A 23874-nucleotide genomic window follows, 5' to 3' on the forward strand; every position below is an offset into this window, starting at 1 on the left:
TTTGCTTATTGGCACTAATGGGTCTCCAAAAGCAACCTGTTATTAAACATGTGTTGAGGAAGAAAACAATTGATTACCTATTGAGAATTTGTGCTTTATTTTACACCACTGAAATGTAGTACTTAGATAACTCAGTCATTCATGTTTTCTCAGGTGACTTTTTCTCTGGAGATAGAAGCAATACTTAAATTTCGATGCTATCACTGAGAGTCAGAAAACCACATCTACAGTAATGCCTTGCTTCCTAACTGACCTTCTCTAATTCTTCTGAATTACTGATCTTTCCTGTGCTCAACTTGTTGCAAGCAGACAGTCACAAAGAGTTTACTGATATGGTCTAACATACAAGGAACCAGACTGGTAGTGCTGTAGTCCTTTAATGGGGTGATAAAATTGGACCTCAGATCAGCAGAGGAGAGGTAGGCCAGCAGTATCCAGCTCCAATTTCTTTCGAAAAGGAAGAAAAGATAACAGCATTTTCCATTCTTGAGTGTATCAACTGAACTGGTAAATGGATTTTCTGTGATCTTTCTTTTTTGTTATACTTTGCTGTAAGACCAAAAGCATTCCATTTTAAATGTTCATATATTCTCAATAACATCTTTTAGTTGAGTATGGCTAGGAGAGAGAATTCAGATTAAATAACCTTTAATTGGCCTTTAACAATGCATATCTATTTGATCTGAGTTGTAGGCGTATACATAGTGTTCATCACCATACTTAACTTGGTACTGATACTGATTATATAATTTCCCAGTACTGTTATTCTGAGAAGGAGCTCAAAGAAATTAGTTTAGCATACAATACTGCATGTTAAAGAGGAATTAGATTTTAAGCGTTTCGAGTCCTCATTGCTGTCATATCTTCTACAAGAATTAAGTGTGTTTAGAGCGAATAGAAGATTATTAAAAATTAAAACTTTAACAGTGCAGCAAATACAACACATTCCCCATATTCCTTATGCCTAAGTTTACAGCAAACACAAACATTTGAATACATGTTCTTTTCTCTCAAGCATATTTATTTTGATTTTTTTTTCAGGAGACATGTGCTGTCTTGCTGGAACAGTGTCTGCAATGCGTAGAGTCTAAATTTTCAAACAACTCAACAGACGAAGCTACTGGAAACATGACTGTTGGGTTCACCCCTCTCTATCCACCCTCTTCCCCTGTGCTTTCCAGCTTGGGCCTAGTGATTGATGGAAGGACTCTAGCTTATGCCCTGGAACCTACACTAGAAGATAAATTTCTTGCACTAGCCAAGCAATGCCGCTCAGTACTGTGTTGTCGCTCTACCCCACTCCAAAAGAGCATGGTAGTGAAACTAGTCAGAGACAAACTCAAAGCAATGACCTTGGCAATAGGTAAATATCTCAGTTTAAACTAGCCTGCCTTGATGTATACTGTGCCTTGAGAATTTGGGGGGTTTGACTTGCAATAGGACCCTTCCAACTGCCTCACAACTCAAATAGCCTTCCAGTTTTGTCTGAAAATGTGTTGGACATATTCATTCAAAACTAAGATAGAACTCTGGAGTAATATTTGGGATATATTCCTACAGAAGTTAGGTAATCGGGACCCAGGTATCCTATGAGGTTTTGCATGTCCAAGCACAGCTGTGAAGAATTGGGTTAGCTGATGCTGTGCAGAACACCATTTTGCAGTCACTGTACTACACAGAACAACATTGGGCTTAGTGTTATTTCATCCAATCAAGTTTAAACTCAGGGTTCTCCATTTTTCATCAAAAGTTGGCCATACAGCTTAGGATATGAGTTGGCCTTGTCAGTACAGAGAAGGAATTTATGACTGGCATTGTGCCAGCTCTTACACTCCTTCCCAGCTAATCGCTCAGCTGGTGAAGGAGAGATTTTGTCAGTCACCCTGTTTTAAATCTTGCAGCATCTTCCATGTTTGCATGATTTTTACGTAAGAAAAAAACAGCTCTTCTTTTCCTATCTCAAGTTTAGGCTCATGTTGCATTAGAAGATATGATTGTAGCACAAACACACTAGCTTTCATCTACCTGTCCTGGCTAACCATAGTAGCAACACGTGTGGGTTGGACCTGCCCATGAGAAACCTTAAGTACATATAATAATTGCCAGACTGCTGTGACATCCACATCACCAAATGTGTGGTGGTTATAATAATCCTCATGATCACTATATTATGTCTAGCTCAAATATGCCTTCCTCATACTGAATTTATATCTTTGGCTGACTGACTGTGGACATAATCATTTGCATATGTTGTCAAAAACTTCTGGCTGGTTAATTTGAATTATGCTTAAAAACACTAGTGGAGACTGGGCAGCTTGTGTTTTCATTCTTTCCAAGCATCTTGAGCCTGTAAGTTGAACTCAAGCTCCTGCTCTGGCTTAAAAGCCTAACTGTATACGTCCTCCTATTTAGCCAACATGAGCTAACTTGGGCTCGTGTCACACAGTCACAAAGACATCAGCTTTGTCAGGTGAGCAGATACCACTCTTATATGTGCCAACAGCAGGGAAACTGGAGTGAGATGTGGCCACTGAAGTTTAAAACCAAGTGTCTCATCATCAGCTAATACAGTTTAATTTTCCACTAGCACACTGGTTGTAAATTTAAGAGTAGATACCTATCCCATTCTGGTATCCTTTCTATGGCACCTATCACTTGTGGCATCATGATTGGAAGCAGAGCAAGGTATGGTGACTGTGCATCCATTGTAGTTAAGTCTACCTGTGGTGGGTGTATTAAAGATCTCAGACTGGTCAACCCAAGTCAAGAATTCATCTGCTTTTTAATTTTATTGTATTTTTTGCTGTGTAGACATTCTCTTTGGCTTTACGCCTCCTTGCACATTTCATTCTTAGTCATACCTGATTGCAGGCAGACAGTTAATCAGGAAGCGGAAGTATGAGGAAGCTCATTCTCAGCCTTCCAGTGTTTTAGTATTTGTGAGTTCAGGCCAGATACTTGAACTTTAGGTCTTACTAAAAAGAGAGGTGTTTGTTTTATTTTTACTTTTCCATGATTTAAAAAAAAAAAAAAAAAAAAAAAAAGAAGTCTACAAAGATCAGAATGTTGTTGCAGTTTTGCCAGGCTTTGAACCTTACATTCCAAAGATGGATTCTTTCCTATGCCACATCTGCCTTACTATACTCACCCAGCACTCAGTACACATCTCCCTTACTATACTCAGCCAACACGCAGTAACAACTGGTTTTCCTTTGCTTTGCTGCTGCTAACTGTTCCTGGTCTACTAGTGACAACAAAGCTTTATCTTGTCATCTTTAGGTGATGGTGCTAATGATGTCAGCATGATCCAAGTGGCAGATGTTGGCGTGGGGATCTCTGGTCAAGAAGGCATGCAGGTAATGTTGCTCGTTCCGTGAAAAGCACTCCCATGAAAGGCTGAAATAGGCACTTCCCATGTATCAGCTTGACCAAGCTGCCTTTGGATAGACAGCGCAGGTAAGGGAGAAGTGGCAAGCTGTGCTCAGGAGTGCCAGCTGCACATCTTGAGTTTGAGCTTGTTCTCAGATCTGTGGTGAGTTTAAACTTGCTACCTTCTCAGAAAATTCAACTTACCAGATCCCTCTAAGCAATGTGGTTTAAGAAATCATTTATTCAATACTGGTTTAAAGGGGAAAAAAAAAGCTCGGCTATGCACAGTTTAGGAAATAAAGGTTCACCTTATTCTGGCTTTTATTCTCTCCTGTATTGCTTGGGTGTACTTCTCCTGTGGAGTAGCTGCACAAGCCCATCCAGTTGATGCAGCTTATAAGCACGGTGTGGTGGTGACCCTTAGCCCAGCCACCCACACATCTTGCTCACTCAGCCTATTCAGAGAGCAGAACAGTGAAGAAAGAGAAAATTGCAGCCCTTAGCAGAACCACAGCTCTCTACACACTATTCCAAGTCTTGGTGTTCTCCCCATTTCCTGCCACAGGGAACAGCAAGATAAGGAGACTTGCCCTGTAGTCTTTTGGATGTGTTCAGCCTGTGATTATTGTATTTAGCACTGTATAAGAGGCATTTCTCCCATCCCCAGAAGAGAGGATGTATATGTATGAGATGTATTACCTATTACCTCTGCCTCCTCTACTGCTAGTGCAATTCGGTTGCAGCGTTAGCACCAGACATGGCAGTAAGACACAGAGAATGAGGAAGATGCCTCATTTCCACAGCCTGCCTTGTATTTGGGCTGGGTGCAGACTGATTGCATGAGGAAATAGAGTAGCTGTGCATATGTCAAAGAGCTCTTCAGAGAAGATAGGAAGTGTTTCCATCCTGAGGACCAGAGCAGATGAGTATTCTTAACTTAGTTACGGGTGAGTGGTTCTCTGACCCACACTGCATTTTTTGCAACACTGGCTGGATGTTTTGCTTGAAAGGGAAGAAGGGCCTCCTTCTCACAGGGCGCAGGTTGGCTGTAGAATTTTGTTCCATGGGATTTCATGAATGCTGTAATTTATTTGGGTCAACACACAAATATATGAAACAAAAATTTAACTGAGCTATGAACTTGGATGTCAACTTCATGCATTTCCTGACATGCAGATCACCAGAAGCTAAGATAGTAGTCTGAAGAAAAGACAGTAGGTGTTTTTCTTATTTATTCATACACTCTTCTGCAGGCATGCTCTCTTGACTGCTGTTGGAGGCTGGATACTAGGGAAGATGGGCTGCAGCCTTGCCCAGCAGAGATATTACAGTTGTTCTCCTTCTTGTAACCATCCAGTGGGTTCAGTCAGAGTAATCTCCAGGGAAAATGTATGTTCATCAGCGCTCTTCAAACAGACAGATTTCAGGCCTGCAATCTATTACAAATGCTTCTTCAAGCCTGACAGCAGCTGTAAATTAGACTGGAAAGAAGCTACCACAAAAATATTCAGATATTTGTTGTGCATATGGCATCTCAGCCATAGACTCTATGAGTCTGATGGCTGAAGAAGGCAGGAGAAAAGAAAGTCTTGGATTAAGCTGATACCAACTGTATTTGTTGTTCCACAGCCTTCACCAGGCCCTGAGAGCTTTGCATAACTTCTGCAGTATCACTCTGCAGTCAGTCCAGGCTCGAGAGAGCCCAGAGGAGACTGTTTTTGTGAGGTCACCTCCAAGCCTATCAATTCAAAGAAGTCTGCTCCAAACTCCTTGGGTCTTATCATCATCTGTATGAACTTATCAGCTCCTATCATCTATGTATTAATTCAGATCACTTCTTTTCCTAATGCAGACATATAGTGCTCATAGCATTTTTTTTTTACTCCTCTCCCTGTTACGCCACTTTCAGTTGAGCTCATATGCTTACAATAACCACGCCTCAGATGCCCCTGGCTTTTGCAGCGTATTCAGATCTGAAAACTGTTTGCTCATTAACCCATTAAACTACCTGTTTTTTTCTAAATGAAAGTTCAACAGAGTGGAAAATGTTTATAGACCCCTTCCTTTACTGCAAGGTCCTAAGGAACCATGCAGGCCTCTTTACTATAAACAACTGTCAGAATCTTACACATGCAAGTACTCAGAAGGCATTGAGCATTTAGATGTCTAAAACAGCAATACTCTCTATTTTCTTTCCACATTCTGTGGAAACATGTGGAGCATGAATCACTTTTTCCTGTGAAAAAGCTAGAAGAAAAAATTAAAATGTGAAAATCAAGGGGATATTTTGAGACAAAATAAACATGCAAATGTAATTGGATAACACTATCTTCCTCACTATGTTCCTCGCTGTAATCAAAATGGAATAAAAAAGAAAAATCCCTGACACTTCTCACAGTGTGTTGTGAGGTACTGTTAGAAGCCCAAATTAAAAAAAAAACTAATGGGTTTGTTTTAACATTGGAATAGGCTGAGAGGGGTGGAGGACAAGGAAGCAGACATAGCACAGCTCTATTCTCCGCAAACTACAAGACAGCTGTATGTCTGTAAGACAAATCAGACTGTTCTGTGCCGGGAGGTTGTAACAAGTGTATCTCAGTACCTGAGAAATCCCAGAATGTGTCAACATATTAAAAAATGTCCCAGTGCTTATATACATCTACTGCTTAAATTACAATGCATTGTTACACTTTCTCTTGCATACTGTTTTAGAGTTTATTTTAATAGCTTCTACAAGCACTTACTTGGGAAAACTGAGCCCTTTTGATGATTTACTGAGAAAAGGAATTAAGAAAAATTAAAAGAAAATATGTTTCTCATGTAAAAATACAGCTGAAATATACCCTGCAGAGTGTGAAGAAGACATTGGTCCTTTGGAGGTTTTCACCTTTCCTCTTGTTTTTGGTGAACTGTGAGAAGAAAGTTGATACCAAAATAGAAAATTAAATGTAAAATAATATTAAATGAAATCTTAGTGTGATCCTGGGGATAAGGACAATCATGAAAACACTGTGATAACACCATCATTTACAAGAAGGTCTCCTCTAGATGGACAGTACCCTGAATTTTAGTCAGAAGTAGAGAGAAACAGAGTGATTCATTTTGTCAGTGTGATTTGGCAGTCTGCACAGTCCCAGAGGAGTCTCATCTAGTGTGATTTTTTCACAGACAGTTTTAGAAAACGTGCAATTTTACAAATCCCTCAAAACACTGATGACCCAGGACAGCCAAGTAAACTGTATAAGCCAGGATTGCAAATGTAATTAAAACTAATATTTTTATTATTTTGTCTTTTAAAGTCCTGTAATTATGATGCAACCATTTAATTATGCTTTTCTTATTGTATTCTCTGGAAATTTATTTTGCCCTGTAAGTACCCTGTAGTTTTTACGGAGAAAGATGTTACAGCCACCAAGATGTTCACACGCGGGCCCTGAGCTTTCATGCTTGTGCAACTGCAGTTGCCAGCCCATTGTCCCACCTCTTGCTTTTTGCTGCTGCTTGTCACCATCTAGAATGTAGACTGTAACTCATTTGGGTGAGGAGCGGATCGCCTTGCATGTTCTACCACGCTGTCGGGTCTGCTCACGAGTATTCCAAACTAATTCAGCAATAGCTGCATTTCAGATGCACTGTAATGGATTTCATTCTTCATCAGTACAATTTCCATTGACTGTATGAGTTGAGAAAATACCTAGATTCACTGTTGGTGTTGAAAGTGATGCTTTACAATAATGATTCCAACTTTTCTTTCACTAAAGGCGGTGATGGCAAGTGACTTTGCAATCCCAAGGTTCCGGCATTTGGAGAAGCTCTTGCTTGTTCATGGCCACTGGTGTTATTCCCGACTCGCCAACATGGTGCTGTATTTCTTCTACAAAAATGCAGTAAGTCTTTGACTTGGCAGCTTTATGCCACCACATGTTTCCAGGGTGCTAAGTGAGCATTAGGTCAGCCTTCCAATGGTTTATAAATAAGCTGCAAAGAAATTTGCAGAGTTGAAAGACAGCTGGCTGCCATTTGCAGAAATATAGGACCGACTCCATAACAGCTACAGTGTGCCGCTGAATGTGCAAATTAGGTAACAGAAATAACAAGCACTGCTTAAGAAAAGTTTCTTTATAGAGCAGTTTTGCAGAGTTTAGCTGGCTAGGCACAAGTGTCTTTAATGCCAAAGCCATCCAGCATCAGTCCAAGTAGCAGTTGAGCGTGTTTTCTCTTTCTGACCCTATCTCGTCATTGCTTATGAATCACTGTACATATTCCCTAGTGACTTGGGATAATTTGAGTCCTCTTTGTGTCTCAGATGCAAAGATTGGGAAGGTTTTTTTCTTGATTTATCTTACTCCCAACTAACCAAAAGAGTTCATTAAAAAGGAAGCATACGGTGGTAAAGACTACGGGTCTGCATTTCCTCCCTGGTGCATGAAACGGGAGTTAGTCCAGTACTGGGCACTGAGCCAGTAGCAGCTCGACTCCTTGGCCCTAACAAAGGCCCTTTGCATTGATCTTGGAGTACAAAGATGATTGATTGAAAACTGCCTAACAAGCAGGCACACAGATCTGCTCACTTGTGACACCTACAAATCACCTTGGGAGCAAGGGATATGAAGAAGCAGGAAAAACAGAGATCCAGAGCTTTCAGACCTCTGCTCCAGAGGGCTACGTGTGAACTGTGAGCAGGACACTGGATTTTATCCTCAATATCAGAAAAAAAGTAGCTCTCAATTTTGTAAAAATTGCTTGCCAAATTTAATCTAATCCTCGATTTTTTTAATCAGGGGCAACTTTTTAATGCAAATTCCTCTTGGCCTGACTAATCCCCACCTGATCTCAATCTGAAGGCAGGTATTTTATCAGGAAGACCATCATTTGCTCAAAATTTTGAACATCATAGGAATACCTAAGGGAGCTAAGGAATTTAATAAAGCATCTTTATGTTAACACAAGCGTGTTAAAATACCTTCTGTGGTCTGACCAGAAACTGCATGCAAGCACCCTTCCAGACACAAAAGAAAGAAGGGACTTGGACGGTCTGAATTTTTGTCTGAGTCTGAAATAGTAAGCAGATTTAAATAATGCTGCACTGAGTGGAGAGCCACCTGTTGAAGCACAACAGTGAAATATGTGCTGGTGTTCAAATGCCTGAGTTTTAAGGCTTGATCCTGAGTGATGCTGAACATCTGTACTCCCACCCCCAGTGCTGTATGTTTCCAGGATACTCTTTGGCTTGACAATATCGAATCTGAACTTCCAAGAAGTATATGCGGAGCCATCTTGCATTAAAATAAATAAAAGAAAATAAGTAATACACATAAGACATTCCAGCAATCAGCAGCCAGAGATGTTGTTTATATATCTACATTTTTGTTCAGTTCATATAAAATCTTCCATTTCCTCTGGTACAACTCCCCTTGATTATGAGTATTATTTCTCATGCCATTTTTAGTAAGACGTTTTCAGAAGCTGCTGCCTCAAGGCTAGAATATAACTGAAGAAATCTCTTTGTGTTGGCTCTGCTTTGGCAGCCTTGAGAGCTTTCTGAGCAATACTTGTTGCTACTGACTCTAAAACTGTAGTGGGGTATCCAGCTTATAGACATGAATATGTCTGACACAGTGCCTGCCCTCAAGGAAAGGATATTCAAAAATGTAAGATGTGAGCACCTGATCCTTTTGCAAGGAGACTATTCTGGATGATTCTCTGCAGAGAGTCAAGATAGCTACACTGCAAATGTTCTGTAAGTTTTCTGTTTCCTCAAGTGTTTTTTCCCCCATTTGCTCATATTATGAATTTTCCATTCTCCACTAGAACCTATCTAACTCAAAGTTTAAACTCCAAATTGCTGCAAAAGCCATTTGGAAACTCAGATGACTTATCCAAGAAGATGTTTGGCTTGGTGAAGGTAATAAAAATATAAGTAAAATATAAACTAAACCATAGCATGACTGGAAATATTTGAGCTTGATGAAAAGGGATTTCATGTAAACAAAATTCTACCTGCACAAGCATGCGCTGCTTCTTCCCTTTATACGTTATCCCTGCAAGACAGCACTGGACATTTTTTGGCATATACTTCATCCACTGAGAAATTCTGTCTGGGGCCATATTAATAAAACAGTCTCATCTGGGGTAAAAATAAACAAACCTTTTTTTGTTTAAAATCTAATTCAATTTTATGTAAATTTGTTTTGACCTTTTCAGAGGGGTGATGCACAGAAGCAAGAGGGAACATTATATTTAAAATTAAACACTTGTTTAATGCAAAATAAAATTTCAGGGAGAAAAAATCTTAATTAAGGCTGGTTACTGAAATTTCACTTATTTGTACAGCTTTCTTTGACAGCACTGGTGAGACCCATACTAAGGGTGGTAGGAAAGTTTTCAGCTGACTGTATTTTCATCAAACTAGCCATTTTTGTCAGAGCCAAACTGTTTCCAAGGCAGGTTAATTTTAGCAAGGCTCTAGAGAGAAAGATTTCTTAGGTCCAGGATTAGCTGGATTTTGTTTATTTCAAATGAGTGAAACATATCTAAATTCACATATTTATTGCAATTCTATTCTGAGAAAAGGCTTGGGTGTGGAAAGGGAATAAATTTCAAAATTTGTTCAGTTTTTAAATGAAATTGCCATCTCACAGCCAACTGTACTGAAGCGGGTAAGTTCTGGTAACTCAGTCTTGTTTTGGCCAGAGGAAGATATTCTTCCTGAAATGTATTTACAGAAACATTTCTAGAGGTGACCCTTAAAAAATACTACCATTTCACTTTTAATAGGTTAGTTTATAGTATGGACTCACAAACAGTGAGAGGTATGTTGCTGCTGATACACAAGCCACTTCAATGTAGTATACAAATGTTGCCTGAACAGATGTATACAATATATCTATATATATATTTACATGCAGCAGGACTGACCCTCTTATGCTGTGACAACTCCCCTTCACAAGATAGGCTTACTCTCCTTATAGCAGTTTCCATTGACTAAGCAGACCATAGGTTTTTTTTCCCCTCCTGTGTTTAAATTTCAACCACATTTTGGCATACAGATAGAACAGATCTATATTTCCCTCTGTATGTCTAAACATGATGAAGGGTTCACGTACTCCAGCTGGCTGAAAGCTTTTGAGAACAGAATACAAAAAGACGAGGAAGTGAAAGGAGAAGTCTTGTCATTTCCCTTCTTCATGGTTAAAATGGGGAAAACCCTTGAGGGACAGTTGCCAAGGTTTTTCTGGTTGCCTTCCATTTAGTGTTAATCACTTTACAAAGAATAATAAAAATTGCAGTTTTAGGAGGACCAAGACTGGCAGTTTATTTCTTTCCCTAGGAAGCTGCATGTCTTTTTCTAGACCTCAAATCCTCCCTCACCAGGTGAGATCAGCTCCTCTTCTGAGCCCTAAAAACCTCTGGATTCTCCATGTTGCAGAGATTGTAGAAGAAACGAGTTCTCTGGTTTGTCCCTTTTTGGGTGATTCCAACCCAACTACATGAACAATCCCACTGCAGCTGTGTATGCAGCTGATTTCTTTATACAGCTGAAGAATAAGGGAGACTGAGTAACCTTTACAGCACTGCTAATTTGCTAAATTTCAAAGCACAGAGAATAGTTAAGACAACTTTGCTAGACTTTACAGTTTCACCTCCCTTGTTGCTGCTAGTCTCAGCAGAACCTCCCAAAACATCTCAAGCCAACAGAGAATACTATTATGGAAATGCTTGTTCTTACAATAGTAATAGATATATAGATCAGTACTCATATACCTAGAGGTCAGTGATGGTTGGGAGAGCTTTTTACAGTTAGTTAAATTGCACCTCGTAGTTTCACTTGAACTGAAAGTTACCTTTGTGTGAAGTCATCCCTGACACCTGAGATCTAAGGTTCCAGCAGCACAAAGACTTGCAGGTGTGCCAAATGTTTGCAGCTTAGCTAAGTGGTCCGAGCATCAGGAGTAGCAAGTTAAAGACTAGGTATCCTTAGGAGGAGTGCTCATGTGTTTAGTGTTCATAGATAAGTCTTTGCAGAACTGGAATCAGAATTATTTTAGAACACAGTGGGATGGTGATCCTGCTTATCTTGTCATATTCACAGCATTGCTTGTTCTGTTTCAGATGTTTGTGGCCCTTCTCTTCTGGTACCAGTTCTACTGTGGGTTCTCCGGCTCATCGATGGTTGATCAGTGGTATCTCATCTTCTTTAATTTACTCTTCTCTTCTCTTCCACAACTGATTACTGGTGTGCTGGACAAGGACGTGCCAGCTGACATGTTAATTGCTGTACCTCAGCTTTATAAAAGCGGACAGAATATGGAGGTAAAAATTTATTTCTTTCTGTAATTTTTTTCCTAAATGTCTTTACTTTTAACTGAAAACCTACCCTGCTCCCAAAGGGTGTATGACTGATAAAAACAGTCTGAGAAGTCACTATTATTATTTCATGATATTTCTCATCTGAGTCAAAGTATCTAAATGCCAAAAGTGAATTTAAACAAAACAAAAAAACCCAACAGCTATATTTTGAAATATGTAACAGGAGAGAAGGCTGGATGCTTTAAGTCAGCCTAAGCTGAACACCTCCCTCATGGTCCAGGCTCACAAATAACCACAGAAGTAAAGCAGATTATACCTTGTAGACTAGCGCAGACATTCACAGAATAACCTCACAGTACTTACTCAAAACTTCAGGCTCCAGCCCTTTACAAACAGTCAGAAGAGAAAGATGTCTTTAGGAGTAATCACGGAGGTTGATAGACTTAGACTCTGAGGGAGGTAGTCACCAGCAGATGACAGATTCGGCTGAAATGTCTGTTGAAAACACCTTGTCCCCATCTGCATGAATTGTACAATGAAAACAGAACGAATTGCAGGAGGGATTTGAGCCAAACCATTTCTGGTAATTACAGCTACAGTGTACTGTGGGAAAATCTTTCTGCTTGGCAAAACTATCCATATTGAGACATTGCTTCCAAGGCAGAAGTCTTATCTGACATTGTGCCCCCTGAGAGGAGACAGTGAGTGGTTTTTGTCTCTAACTGTACACCTGCATTTGGTACCCCACACATCTGGTGACATTGCTATACACTGTCCTGGAAAGATGAAAGGAGAGTTTTAGTGTCATTTATTTTTATTTTTTTAATCCAAATTTGCTCTTTTTCACCCAGCTGTTGTTTTCCATTTTCTACGTTTCTTCTGTTCCAGTGCATTGCACTTTAAAGATCTGTAACTTTACCTTCCTTTCTTGCACCTTTTTAAGGTGATAGAAATCTTGTAATGGCTTAAGCTTCTTGGGAAGTGTCTGCCTGTCGTCAGCTGGCAAACTGAGGAGACAAGTCTCTCAGGTTCACAGTACAATTATTTCTCATAGGCAAGCCCAGGGACCATTCTAAGTTTGTTTGAAACCTAGTGAGCATATTCTCTAAATAGTTACCTAAAAAGGCATTGTAAAAACTTGCCAAAAATCCCGCTTCAGGTAGGATCTCTTTCAAAAAGATATCACCAATTCAAAGCCTATAGAATTTTAGAATAATTTAGATGACTCTGGAGGCCATCGGATCCAGACCCCTGGTCAAAAGAGCTTCAAAGCTAGATGAGGTTGCTTGGATCTTTATCTAGTCCAGTTTTGAATGTCTCCAACAATGGAGATTCCACAGTCTCTCTGAGCAACCTGTCTAGTGCTTAACCACATGTTATTTCAGTAGGCCAAAGAACACCATAATTCGCTCTAAGCATCTTTCAATTCCCATTTTTAGACTGTAGTGATATTCTCAACAGAGAGAAGGAACCCTGATGAACCCAGTGCTTTGAGATGTAGCCTATATCCCAAAATTAAATACCATAAATACTTTGCCATTTGCGAACTATTTTTCCTTATATCTGGGTCTTTTATATGACCATCCATACCCCTGCAATTGTATATTTCTTTAAGCCAAAATGTTAGTTTAATATTGTTTCTTAGTGAGCAATTTTGTGCATACACACACAGATACATGTATATGTATATGTTTTATATATGTATTTATAACATAGCATACATTGCTGCATGAATTACTGCTAAAGATCATTGTTGTGGATCTTCTTTTCTAAGTATGTGTGCATTTTCTGTTTTCTCTCTTGTGAATAAATACAATGTGCTCGTATGTACATGATGTGAAACCCATTTACTCATGTGCTTAGACCTCAGAGAGCTCCTCCTGAAATCAGTGGTCTAACTGGAGTGCACAGAGTTGGGCACCTTCATAAATGTTTGCTGACCTAAGTGTCAGATTCAAGTTACACCCTCTGCCAGGGGAAAAAAAAGAAACAGGAGAGTCTCCTTCCCTAACAGTGGCTTGCAGGTAGACTCTTTATCCCAGAGGGTATCTAACTGATTGGCAAAGTTGTGAAGCTATTTGCACAAGCCCTCAAAAGTGCCCATCGGAATATCCCCCTCAAAATACCTATCTCAGCAAATAGCATTTTCGTTAGACTCTGATTTTCTTACCTTTTTTTTATGCCACAGGAGTACCAACCACACATGTTTTGGATGAACATGATTGATGCTATGTATCAAAGCGTGGTTTGCTTCTTCATCCCCTATTTTGTAAGTGTTTGATTTAAGCCATTTTATTTCAAGCATTTTAAGGAGAGCTGGCAACACAGCTTGGGCTAAATTCTATCTCCTTCTTTACAGACTTACTACGATTCAGAGGTTGATATCTTCTCCTGGGGAACTCCCATCACCACAATAGCTCTTTTCACCATCATACTGCATTTGGCTATTGAAACCAAAACTTGGGTAAGATACCCACAGCCTACATAGAAACTCGCTGGCATATACATCGTTCTTTTCTTAGTGCCATTCTTGAAAAACAGAAGATGGTAGTTTCATTCCCTCAGCACATTCTATTTTTAGCAAACATTTTAAGCAAACATGAAAAAGGTTTTAAACTGTGATCAGCAAACACCTTTGTAGTGTTGTATCTATAATAAGAATTTTTAAAAATACAAGGCTCTAAACTCTTCCTGTGCATGGATTTGACTCCAGATATTAAGAAGTTTTAGTTCAGAATCACAGCAAATTTCTCAGAATATAAAGAATTATTATTCTTTTGTTGGTTTTTTGTTCTAGACTTTTCTCCACTGGTCATCTTGCATCTTCAGTATCCTTTTATTTTTCTTTGTGGCTCTGGTTTACAATGCTTCCTGCCCAGTATGCCATCCTCCATCCAATCCCTACTGGACTATGGAAAGGCTGATGGGAGACCCTATGTTCTATTTCACTTGCATTGTATCACCAGTCGTTGCATTGCTGCCCAGGTATTGTATCTTCTCTCATATCTTTTCACATATATGAAAGCACTTTATGCATATGGTTGGGAGGACAAGATACATTTCTTTTTCCACTCTCCCTCTTTCTTTTTGCCTTACCAGCCAAGTCAGGTTTTTTCAGCAGATGATTGTATGAAGTCAGGTTGTCTAAACTCTTCTGTGCTTCTGACCACAGGAACAGACCACAGCTCCTGGCCATAGACCACAGGAGTGGGATAATTGTAGACTGTTGATAGAACATTCTGGCCATGCAGAGATTTGCTACCCTGTGAGGTTTTCCATGGTGCTTCCAGATTCAACCCATCCTCCCATAATATGCACAGTACAGAAATTCTGATAGTATGTGGTGGACTTACTTGCCTACTTATGGATGTAGGAGGCCTGCTCTGCAAACTGATCCCCATTGCCTTTGATTCCTCATCAAGAAAGATGAAAGACCATGTGTAGTCACAAGGTGGATCACTGGCTAAAGGCACATATCTATTACACTGCCTGTTATTAATCAAAATATCAGCACAGCATTCAGAGCTTTTCATCTGCAAGCTTTCTTGTGTCAAACATAAGAAAGGCACACTAGACTCTCTCATTTTTCGGTGTTGTACTTTTGTTTTGGATATTTTCTCTAATAATATCTCGAGTACTTCCTTCTTTCAGTTCTTTTCACATGCACATTCTCCTATTGCAGATTTCTGTACAGAACCCTTCAGGGAACACTGTTCCCAACCCAACTTCAGCTTGGACGCCAGTTGAGTAAACTACCCCCAGAGATTCGCACCCAGCTTCTGACCAAGTTGAATGTAAAGGAAACAACGCGTCAGACACAACCCTTTGCAGACAGCTTCTCACCAAGCCTTGGCTCAAATGCTAGTGATTGTTGCAAGGCTTATAACCAAAGCACACCTTTGCCAACATCTCCTCAAACAAGTGAGTCACTTTTCCAAGGGCACACAAAGGCAGAACATACAACAGATCAGACTGTGACTGCCTCTCCCCAGGGTGTTGTGTTGTATGGGGAAAACAAACGCCCCTCATCAGCAAGTAGCCTGGAAAGGTCCGTGGGATTTCATGAAGTTAGACATGGCACTTCAGAGATGGAGTCGTTGCCTGTGGGAGCAACATTCCCATGGAGCTCAGCAGTCGACCAAGCAGACTTTAGTTTGTTGAAGTGGATCACATCAACTCCACTGTTCAGTCGCATTGGGACTGTTTTACACGTGTCATCCAGCAGTTTACAAAATGAAACACAGGACAGTATGTGTGTGCTTGGCTCTTCTTTGCATGTGGACTTCAAAGGCTTAAAAGAACAGAGCTCAAATAACTTGCAGGACAAAATTAAAGGGACCCCAGCTGATCATTGTAAAAGTGACAATTCTGAGACCACCTTTTTATGACATGGGCCTTAAATATATTTATATATTTTCTATTTGCACACATAGTGAGATTACTCTATTTGTTTCCAAAGATGAAACAGAAAATCAAAGGTACAGAATGATTATTTAAGAATGTTTAAATACAGTATATTGAAACAAGAGCTTTAAATATAAAAAAAAACACTTGAAAGTTCCATTTATATTGTTTTATTTTTTCATCTCATTTTGTAAGGAAATGCCGTCTCTTTATTTCTCAGATGCTTCTCTTTTATTCTGACACATACTGTAAAAGCAAAGGACCTATCTACCATATTCAAAAGGACTAGATTCAGCAACGATTATTGATATCATTATAGGCCATTCAGTAATCAAGGAGGAAAAAACATGATAATAAATAGGCACATCCATCATCTGCTTGCCAAGGTGTTTTGTCACTGGAGCAAACCATTAGGCAAGACTATTGAATTATTATACACCTCTCTGTAAATGTTAACGGTATCTTACCACCGCATTAATAATACTGGTATTTTATACATGACACCATATTTTGATATTGCAGCCATAGCATTTTATGTGTCATAATAAAACAATAAATAAATGACCATCCATATTGCAAAGTGACTTCCCGGTCTGTAACTCAGCCCTTCACTTAGAGCAGCTAGCATTTGGCCAGTCATGGCCTTGTATCAGGCTGTTCAACTTCTGAAGAAAAGCTGCTGCTTGTTTGTGAGGAGTGATTTGGTGGCAAAGAGCTGCTGCGTTGTGTCCGCTGTAGAGTTTGAGCTGGGAGGGTCTGTGATCTTCTCTGCTGGAGCCCTACCACGAGGAGGCTGGTCTTGCTGAAGGAGGCAGTCCTGCTTGCCAGGGGGTGGGTGGAGGACAGTCAGGGTGGAGGTTTGTTAGATACCTTCACTTTTGTTTCAGCCAGGATAAATTAAGTCCTTGGTGATCAGGAAAGGGCATGACCAGCTGCAAGGGTGCAGTGCTATGTGCAGGTACTTGAGCCTGGTCTAAGACAGGCTAGCTCCAGCCCCCAGATTAGGGAGCTGCACTGTTTCTGAAGTTATGCCTGAGCCAACCTTTCATGGATGTACATCAAACTGCCACTGGTGGGTACATGGGGCTGCGGCTGCACTGTGCCGGTCTGACGGGTCCCAGTGGGGGTTTAGCCTTGGAAGGCTGCTTGGTTCTTTCATATCTAGTCACCATGACCATGTACGAACTACCTGCTGCAGTTCTTCATTTCCTCATCGCAGGTTTTCAGATGCCCTTTGCCTTGCTTGCCGTCAGTTGTGTAAGGCCCAAACTTGTTCATGCCATTCTCTGTCCCAGGTGACCTGCCTCCTGCATGGATTGCCTCAGCCCGTTAAGCCACAGTGCCTACCATGTGTCACTTGCTAATCCACTCAGGATCTTCTTTTTCAGATTTATACACTGACCTCTTTCCCAAAGACAGAATTGGTAACATGAAACTGTAAAATGCCAATGAAAGAGATGAAAGCAACCTAAATAAGAGCTGTCAGCCTGTAAATAATGGTACCCGCATGAAACATGTCACATCCATGTGTAGCTAAACTGCATTTTGGGATTAGGATTGACTAGGGACAAGGCAAAGACGCCAAGGGACTCAGGATTTTCAGTCTCCTGTGAACAGTTTTAAGCATGCAGTTGATTGAAAAAAGAAAATGTACCTGAAGCACAACTCCTTTTTAGCCTCTGGTTAACAGGGAACATGGGTTTATGTGTATAGATCTGAGCAGAGGACAGCACACCTATTGGCTTATTTGTTACTGACTGAAAATTTTACAATGTTTCTCTGCTTTATATCAATTATGATAGGAATGGGGCAGTAAGAGTGGGCACTTGGTTTCTGTGAAGGTAGGTGAGCATCTGCCCTGCCGGTGCCAGTGCGAGCCAGGAGCCACGGGAGCATGCATCCCGACACACGCCTCTAAAGCAGAGCAGAGTCCCACGTCTCAGAGCACTTGTTTCTCTCCGCTCTCTGGAAAGGGAGCCTGTGGGACCCTGCTCAGGTGGAGAAACCTCCTCTGCAAGTGTCTGTAGTTGGGTGAGACAGCTCTGAGTTTAGACATCTCTACTTGCTTTACCAGCCTCCTCAGTCTTGACAGTAACTCCATTGGGATGACTTTGCAGGTAATTTTTTGCAAGGTTAGGTGGTTGTCTTTAACACAAACTGTGCAGAGATTGCCATTGTAAATAACTCACGTGTGTGGAGCTGCAGTGCCTTTTAATGTCAGAGAGGGAATCAAATGACACTTTGAAATGTGTAAATACTGCCATCTGGTTAGACACATTCCTCTGCTTGTAAAACAGGATCTCACAGAAGGATACAGTATCGGATACCAGGTGGGCAGAGCTGGTAGGTTTGCAAGACATTAAATTCAGTCTGAGTGTTGTGGGGTTGTAGCAGGAGCTTCCCATGGATGCATGTGAGCCTTCTATTACTGCAGCAGCCCCAGGAGGCAGGTGAGGATCTCTTGAGCTTATTGACTCCTCCACATCTTTCCACAGCACGCTTGATGTCCTGCAGGCCTTCATGGGACATGCCCAGCACTGGCAGCAGACAGGGCTGGAACATCACTGGGCTTTGGCTCAGAGCAGTATTTGATGATATTCTCGTCAAAAGGAACCTAAATTTCTCAGTAGCCGTGCCTTTGTGATGCAAGATTTGGTTTAGTTGTGCTTTCAGTGTTTCAGAGACTATTTTTGTAGGTAAGGGATAAAAAAGTTCCTTTGGGACTGAGAAATACTTATGCACTGCCAGACAGTTGTGTTAAGTTGCCACTGTGAATGTGAGAGTAGGACATCTGTGACATGTATTTAGGGAAGCTGTAGATCTAGATCCTCAGCTGCTACAACCATCGTAGCTCCTCCAGTGTCTGCAAGCTGACTTACCCCAGCTGGGAATCAGGCCTCAAAAACTGCTGTATTTTCCTGAAAAAAAAAAAAAATCCTTAGAGATGTATTTTGAAATGCCTAGAGTGTAAATGCTCCATTCGTACTAAAAGATGAAATATCTTTACTATAGCGGCAATCCTGCAAATGTGTATGAGTTTAATCTTAAATAAATCAAATAATCCACCTGACCTTAATGGAGCAGTGACCTCAGCAGGATTGCTTGTGTGTTTACAGGAAGATGTACCACACTGAGGCCTCCATGTGCCAAAACTACACAGTGAGATCCCTAGGGGCACAGAACCAGCATGTCAGTAAGCAGGATGTCTCCATTTTCTTTTGGGAGATAAAGTGTAAGATAATATAAACAAAATGTAACTTAAACCACAATTTGGAGAAAAAAAAATACTGAACAGATTTCACATTTGGAAAGAAAATATTAAGCAAACTAACTCTTTTCATTCCAAATCAGAAGGTCTCTCTTCAGCTGCCAGAAGACAAACACATCAAAGCATGTTACTTGCTGACTTTAGGGCTTGTCAACATTTTGAAGCTGCTATTAATATTTGAAACATCTTTAACTAAACAAATACTAATGGCTTTTTGAAGCTGTATACATTGATTTCACTAAAATAGACATAAACTTCTAAAGTTACTCCTGTTGGTGCAGTTGAGCAGTTGTCATATCAGGCAAAACAAAGCTTTAAATTCATGAGGCAAATCCTCAAAAAGCATGCAACTGTTATTAAAAGACTCCACAAGGCAATTAAAACAATACCCAGGTTCGGTCTATTAGCCACAACAGCCCCCTGTACACTATTTCAAATATTTGCACTGAACTCTGCAAGCACTTCTACATCTGCTTGTCATTGCTGGCTGAAGTAGTCTGGCTGAAATTAATGACTGAGAAGAAAGGAGTTGTGAATTAAGCATCACAGCATTCCATATTCCTTACTCTTACTTATGTGAAATAACTTCTCAGTGATTTATCCATTTTATAAATTTCTCTTGGATATGTAATGGTCTTTGAGAAACAGCCAGAACTCTTCTATCAGGTTAGCACTCTAATCTCAGAAATTTTATCTCCAACATATGCCAGTGCATTGGAACTGGGCATATAAATGTCAAAACAGGAACAAAACAAGACTCTGGTATTTTTTCCAAGATTTTCCAGCTATACATCACTGCTCTCTGCACACAGACAGTCGTGCACCTGTTTGCCACCCTCCTGCGTCGGCTGTGGAACCACAGCCCTATCCCCTGATGGCTATTAAATGTTTTTCACAAACTGGAAAGCTGACGACTGGCCAAATCCAGTGCAGTGGCACCTTGCACTGATTTAAGTGCTTCATTGATGAGGAGAGCTCATCCTTTACCTAGTAAAATTTCCTCAGACCCTTTCAAATTATTCAACCAGAGACTGCTTTTGCTTCCATTATATGACTTCCTCAACTACCAGCTAACTGACTTGTCATTTATTCACATTCGATACTGCCTAGGGCTGCAGTCTGTGCTTGCTCCCAGTACATCTCCTGCAGGCCCTACCTACTTAATCAACAAGTGCCTCTTCGTTTCATCAGGCCAGCTTCCTAGTGTCATGCTCATATTTGGCTCCACTCCAGACTTATACATCCCACACACTGTAGGCTGATCACCCGATCCACATAGAGCAGCTATGGAGGATCTGGGGTGGTTTATCCATTAAAGCATTTTGCACGAATACTGGTTGCAGTATGTGGAGCTGTTCAGCTTAAAATAAACTTCATCAGAACTGCATGTGGTTGAATCAGAGGAGTGACAATTCCTGCCCTAATCATAAAATCTGAATCAAAACGTGAACTAAAAAAAAAAAAAATAGCCTCATGTTTTTGCAGCAGCTAGTTCTTCATGTAGACTGATCAGCACCTCGGGCATTATTCTGTCCAGCGTTAAATTCATCAGTATGCTATTGTAACTGAGTGCACGTGGCAGTTCAGAAAAATGATGCTGATACGAGAGGCCACATGCTGTGATGGAGCAGTAGCAGATATGTGTCAAAGACATTGTGGAAGCCACTAGAGACAGGGTTATGCAGATGTAGCAAAGCACTACAGGAAGAAAAGGCACTGCTAGATGCTATTTGTAAGTCCCAAGGTAGGTAGAAAGAGGAGGGGACCTTCAGAGCTTTCCAAACACTTTGGTTTTGCAAAGTGGTTCTGCACATCTCCCTCTCTGCCTGCTGGCAGACTTACTTGTACCAACCTTAAATGTCACTAGAGCTACACCATCACTGAATTTGGCTTGTCCACAGCTGAGCACAGATAATGGGGATGGGTGCCCTGCTGGTGTCACGAAACGCAGCTGTACTGACTCACATGGAGGCAGGTTGGTGCCTGCTTTGCAAACACGACCATGCTGGCAATGCACTGGTCAGGAGCACTCCCTAGCCAGTACCTGTGACAAGTACCAGTCTCAGGGATCCTCCCTGTGTTGAAAACCAAGGCAGGAGCCAGAACAAGGGGGACCCTGGTGTCCTCCCAGGCACACAGCATGCGAGCAGCCCTCCACTGCTCACTAGACTGAAACCACACATTTGTTTGCAGTGTCCAGGACAACTTTGGGCTGTTTGTTAGTGACCTGGAAGAGAAGCAACAGATAACATGGCAGGGAAATCTTTCCTGCTCCATCAGGACTCTTCTGCGCCATTGCATAAATGCCTCAATTGATTCTCCCACACTTTTCAATATAAATCCTGGTCATCAGAAAGCCCCTGGAATAGCTGCGCTTCCTGCAGTTGAAGACGCTATGAGGAGTCCACTGCTGCCATCAGAAGCTGCCCCTTGAAGCACCCACAGCCGGGGTCGCTGCACCAGGGGTGATGGGCACCTTTGGCATTAGCAATAACTCCATCAGTCACCATGTGTGCTGTTTACTGAGGCTCCTTCATGCTGAAGGAGACAATGCATCGTCACAGCCCATATAGCTTCAGTTAAAAAAAACAAAATTCTTTTGTCCTGACTTGAGAGGTTCATAATAAGGAAAGATTTACAAACACCTCTAGTTCTGGACACCCTGGTCAAGATGAGTGTTTTCCATCTGTCCTGGGCTGTGAAACCCTGTAGTGCATCACACATACAGAGAGATCTCTGGTGCTTTATGTGCTCCAAAATTTCCTGGGGGTTCCTGGGGGGCTGGCCACCCCAAAATCCCAGAATCTAGAATTAGAAGCCACTGTTGAACATGGTAACTGTGCCACAAGGACTGTGTTTTATTTACATGGAAAAAGAGCAGTTAAAGAAAGGACTAACTTTTAAGAAAGGTTTTTCTATATAGCTGCATGAGGAATTATATCTATTTTGAGCAGCGGGTTCCACATGGTTTTAAGTATGGCTGTTTGCTCTGTGCAATAACATCTCTCTTGATACATGAAGTGCAGCACTACATAAATCCTTCCAAGAGGAGGTTTAGCATATCCTAGCCTGGGCAAAGACAGCCAGGTCCTGCAGCCAGGTCTGCTGCTGGAAGGACTTTGGCTGGGTCAGTTCTCAAGGCCCTGTTTCATCAGCTTGTCTTGCATAACGCCTGCCTGCGATGTAGCCTTGTGAGCGGTATAAACAAGAGCCTTGTTAAAAGCGGATTAAAGACTTCAACATTTAGCGTGGTCATTGGTGTTGCTGCAGCGAGCATAGTGTGTGCATGGAAGTAGTCTCTTAGTGAACACAAAATGCTTAAAAGAGCTGGAAAAGTGTCAATGAAGGAAGAGCTGGCACCAGGCAAATAAAAGCTGCTCAAACCGGGTGGAGTGTCTGGTTCTGTCTGCAAGGAGATGTCTGGGGACTTTAACTCCTGTTTATTATCTCAGCAGTTACCTCAAGCCGAGGCAGGGTGCAGGTTTCCAGAGGCGGTGTTGACTCAGAGCTGTAGCAAGGGGCCTCTCACTCCCGTCCCACAGCCCTTCGGGTGCTAAAACCCAACACTGCACTGCTGTAGCTAAGGTTAGTAGTTCCTGGCCCAAAATTCCCAGTGGTATATTCCTTGTGCATGTTCATCATGTTTTCAAAAAGCTGTAGGTTTTAAAGTCTTCAGTTTATTCCCGGACAGCTCGATTTATGTGCATGAAGGCACTGGACTGTCCCTGGGGCCAGGCTTGCGTGGATGCAGTTCCAGCCTTTCCGCCTGCCCCCGCTTTCTTCCCCAAAATACAGAGGCCACGAAGAGCCACTTGGACCTTCAGAAACCCAAACCACCACAGATATATTGCTCACCATTTACATGCCCAGAAACAAAAGATGAGTTGGCCTCCAGGGCCCTTTTCTTAATGAAAACAGCAGAGATGCCTATAGTTTAAGCAGTGTCTTTGTGGATACATCCTTCTCACCCTTCACAACTGCCAGCTGAAAGAGGTTCAGCGGCAGCTGCCGCTGCTCTAGTCCTAGTCTTTATATGCAAATGCTCCAAAACTTGGGAGCAAGAAGGGAGATATTGAGCTTTTCACTGTAAAAACCTGAAAATTCAAAGCTTTTTTTTCTTTTTAATCAAATTCTGATGAAAATGTGGAGGTTATATTTACTAAAAAACAAAATTTCCAACAAAGTCTTTCAATCAGCTGTGTGTACTGTTAGAGATGCATGAACCAATTTTATCTCGAGTGGGCTGGGTGTTTGCAGTTTGTAAGATCCCTGTCATTTTGCAGACACAATTAACTTCATAGCCGGTTTGTTTTGCTAAACCCCCAAGAACTCATAAAACCACTATAGCTGAAAGAGATTCAATCTTCAGCTCCACGTAAGATGACGGAAATAGAAAGTTTGGGTTGGCATCATCTGGAAACCGAGGGCAAATGATAACACTATGGGAGGCATTGCAGGCAAAGACTCCTCTCCCTTGGGTGCTGGGTGCCTATGGAAATGATCAAGATCAGCGAAGGTAACAA

General features: G+C 41.2%; 1 protein-coding gene across 1 annotated transcript in view; it reads left to right on the forward strand.

The window, feature by feature from the left end:
* ATP10A (ATPase phospholipid transporting 10A (putative)) overlaps positions 1-16663 on the forward strand; it is a 116744-nt gene extending 100081 nt beyond the window's left edge. The window contains exons 14-21 of the mRNA XM_074858994.1: positions 1042-1363; positions 3280-3356; positions 7131-7256; positions 11482-11682; positions 13868-13948; positions 14039-14143; positions 14477-14664; positions 15362-16663. Of these exons, the coding sequence (XP_074715095.1) occupies positions 1042-1363; positions 3280-3356; positions 7131-7256; positions 11482-11682; positions 13868-13948; positions 14039-14143; positions 14477-14664; positions 15362-16067 (1806 nt within the window). The 3' untranslated portion in view covers positions 16068-16663. The remainder of the gene's footprint in view (positions 1-1041; positions 1364-3279; positions 3357-7130; positions 7257-11481; positions 11683-13867; positions 13949-14038; positions 14144-14476; positions 14665-15361) is intronic.
* Positions 16664-23874: the final 7211 nt, after the last annotated feature.

The sequence above is a fragment of the Strix uralensis genome, chromosome 2 (assembly GCF_047716275.1).
Source record: "Strix uralensis isolate ZFMK-TIS-50842 chromosome 2, bStrUra1, whole genome shotgun sequence".
Lineage (NCBI taxonomy): Eukaryota > Metazoa > Chordata > Aves > Strigiformes > Strigidae > Strix > Strix uralensis.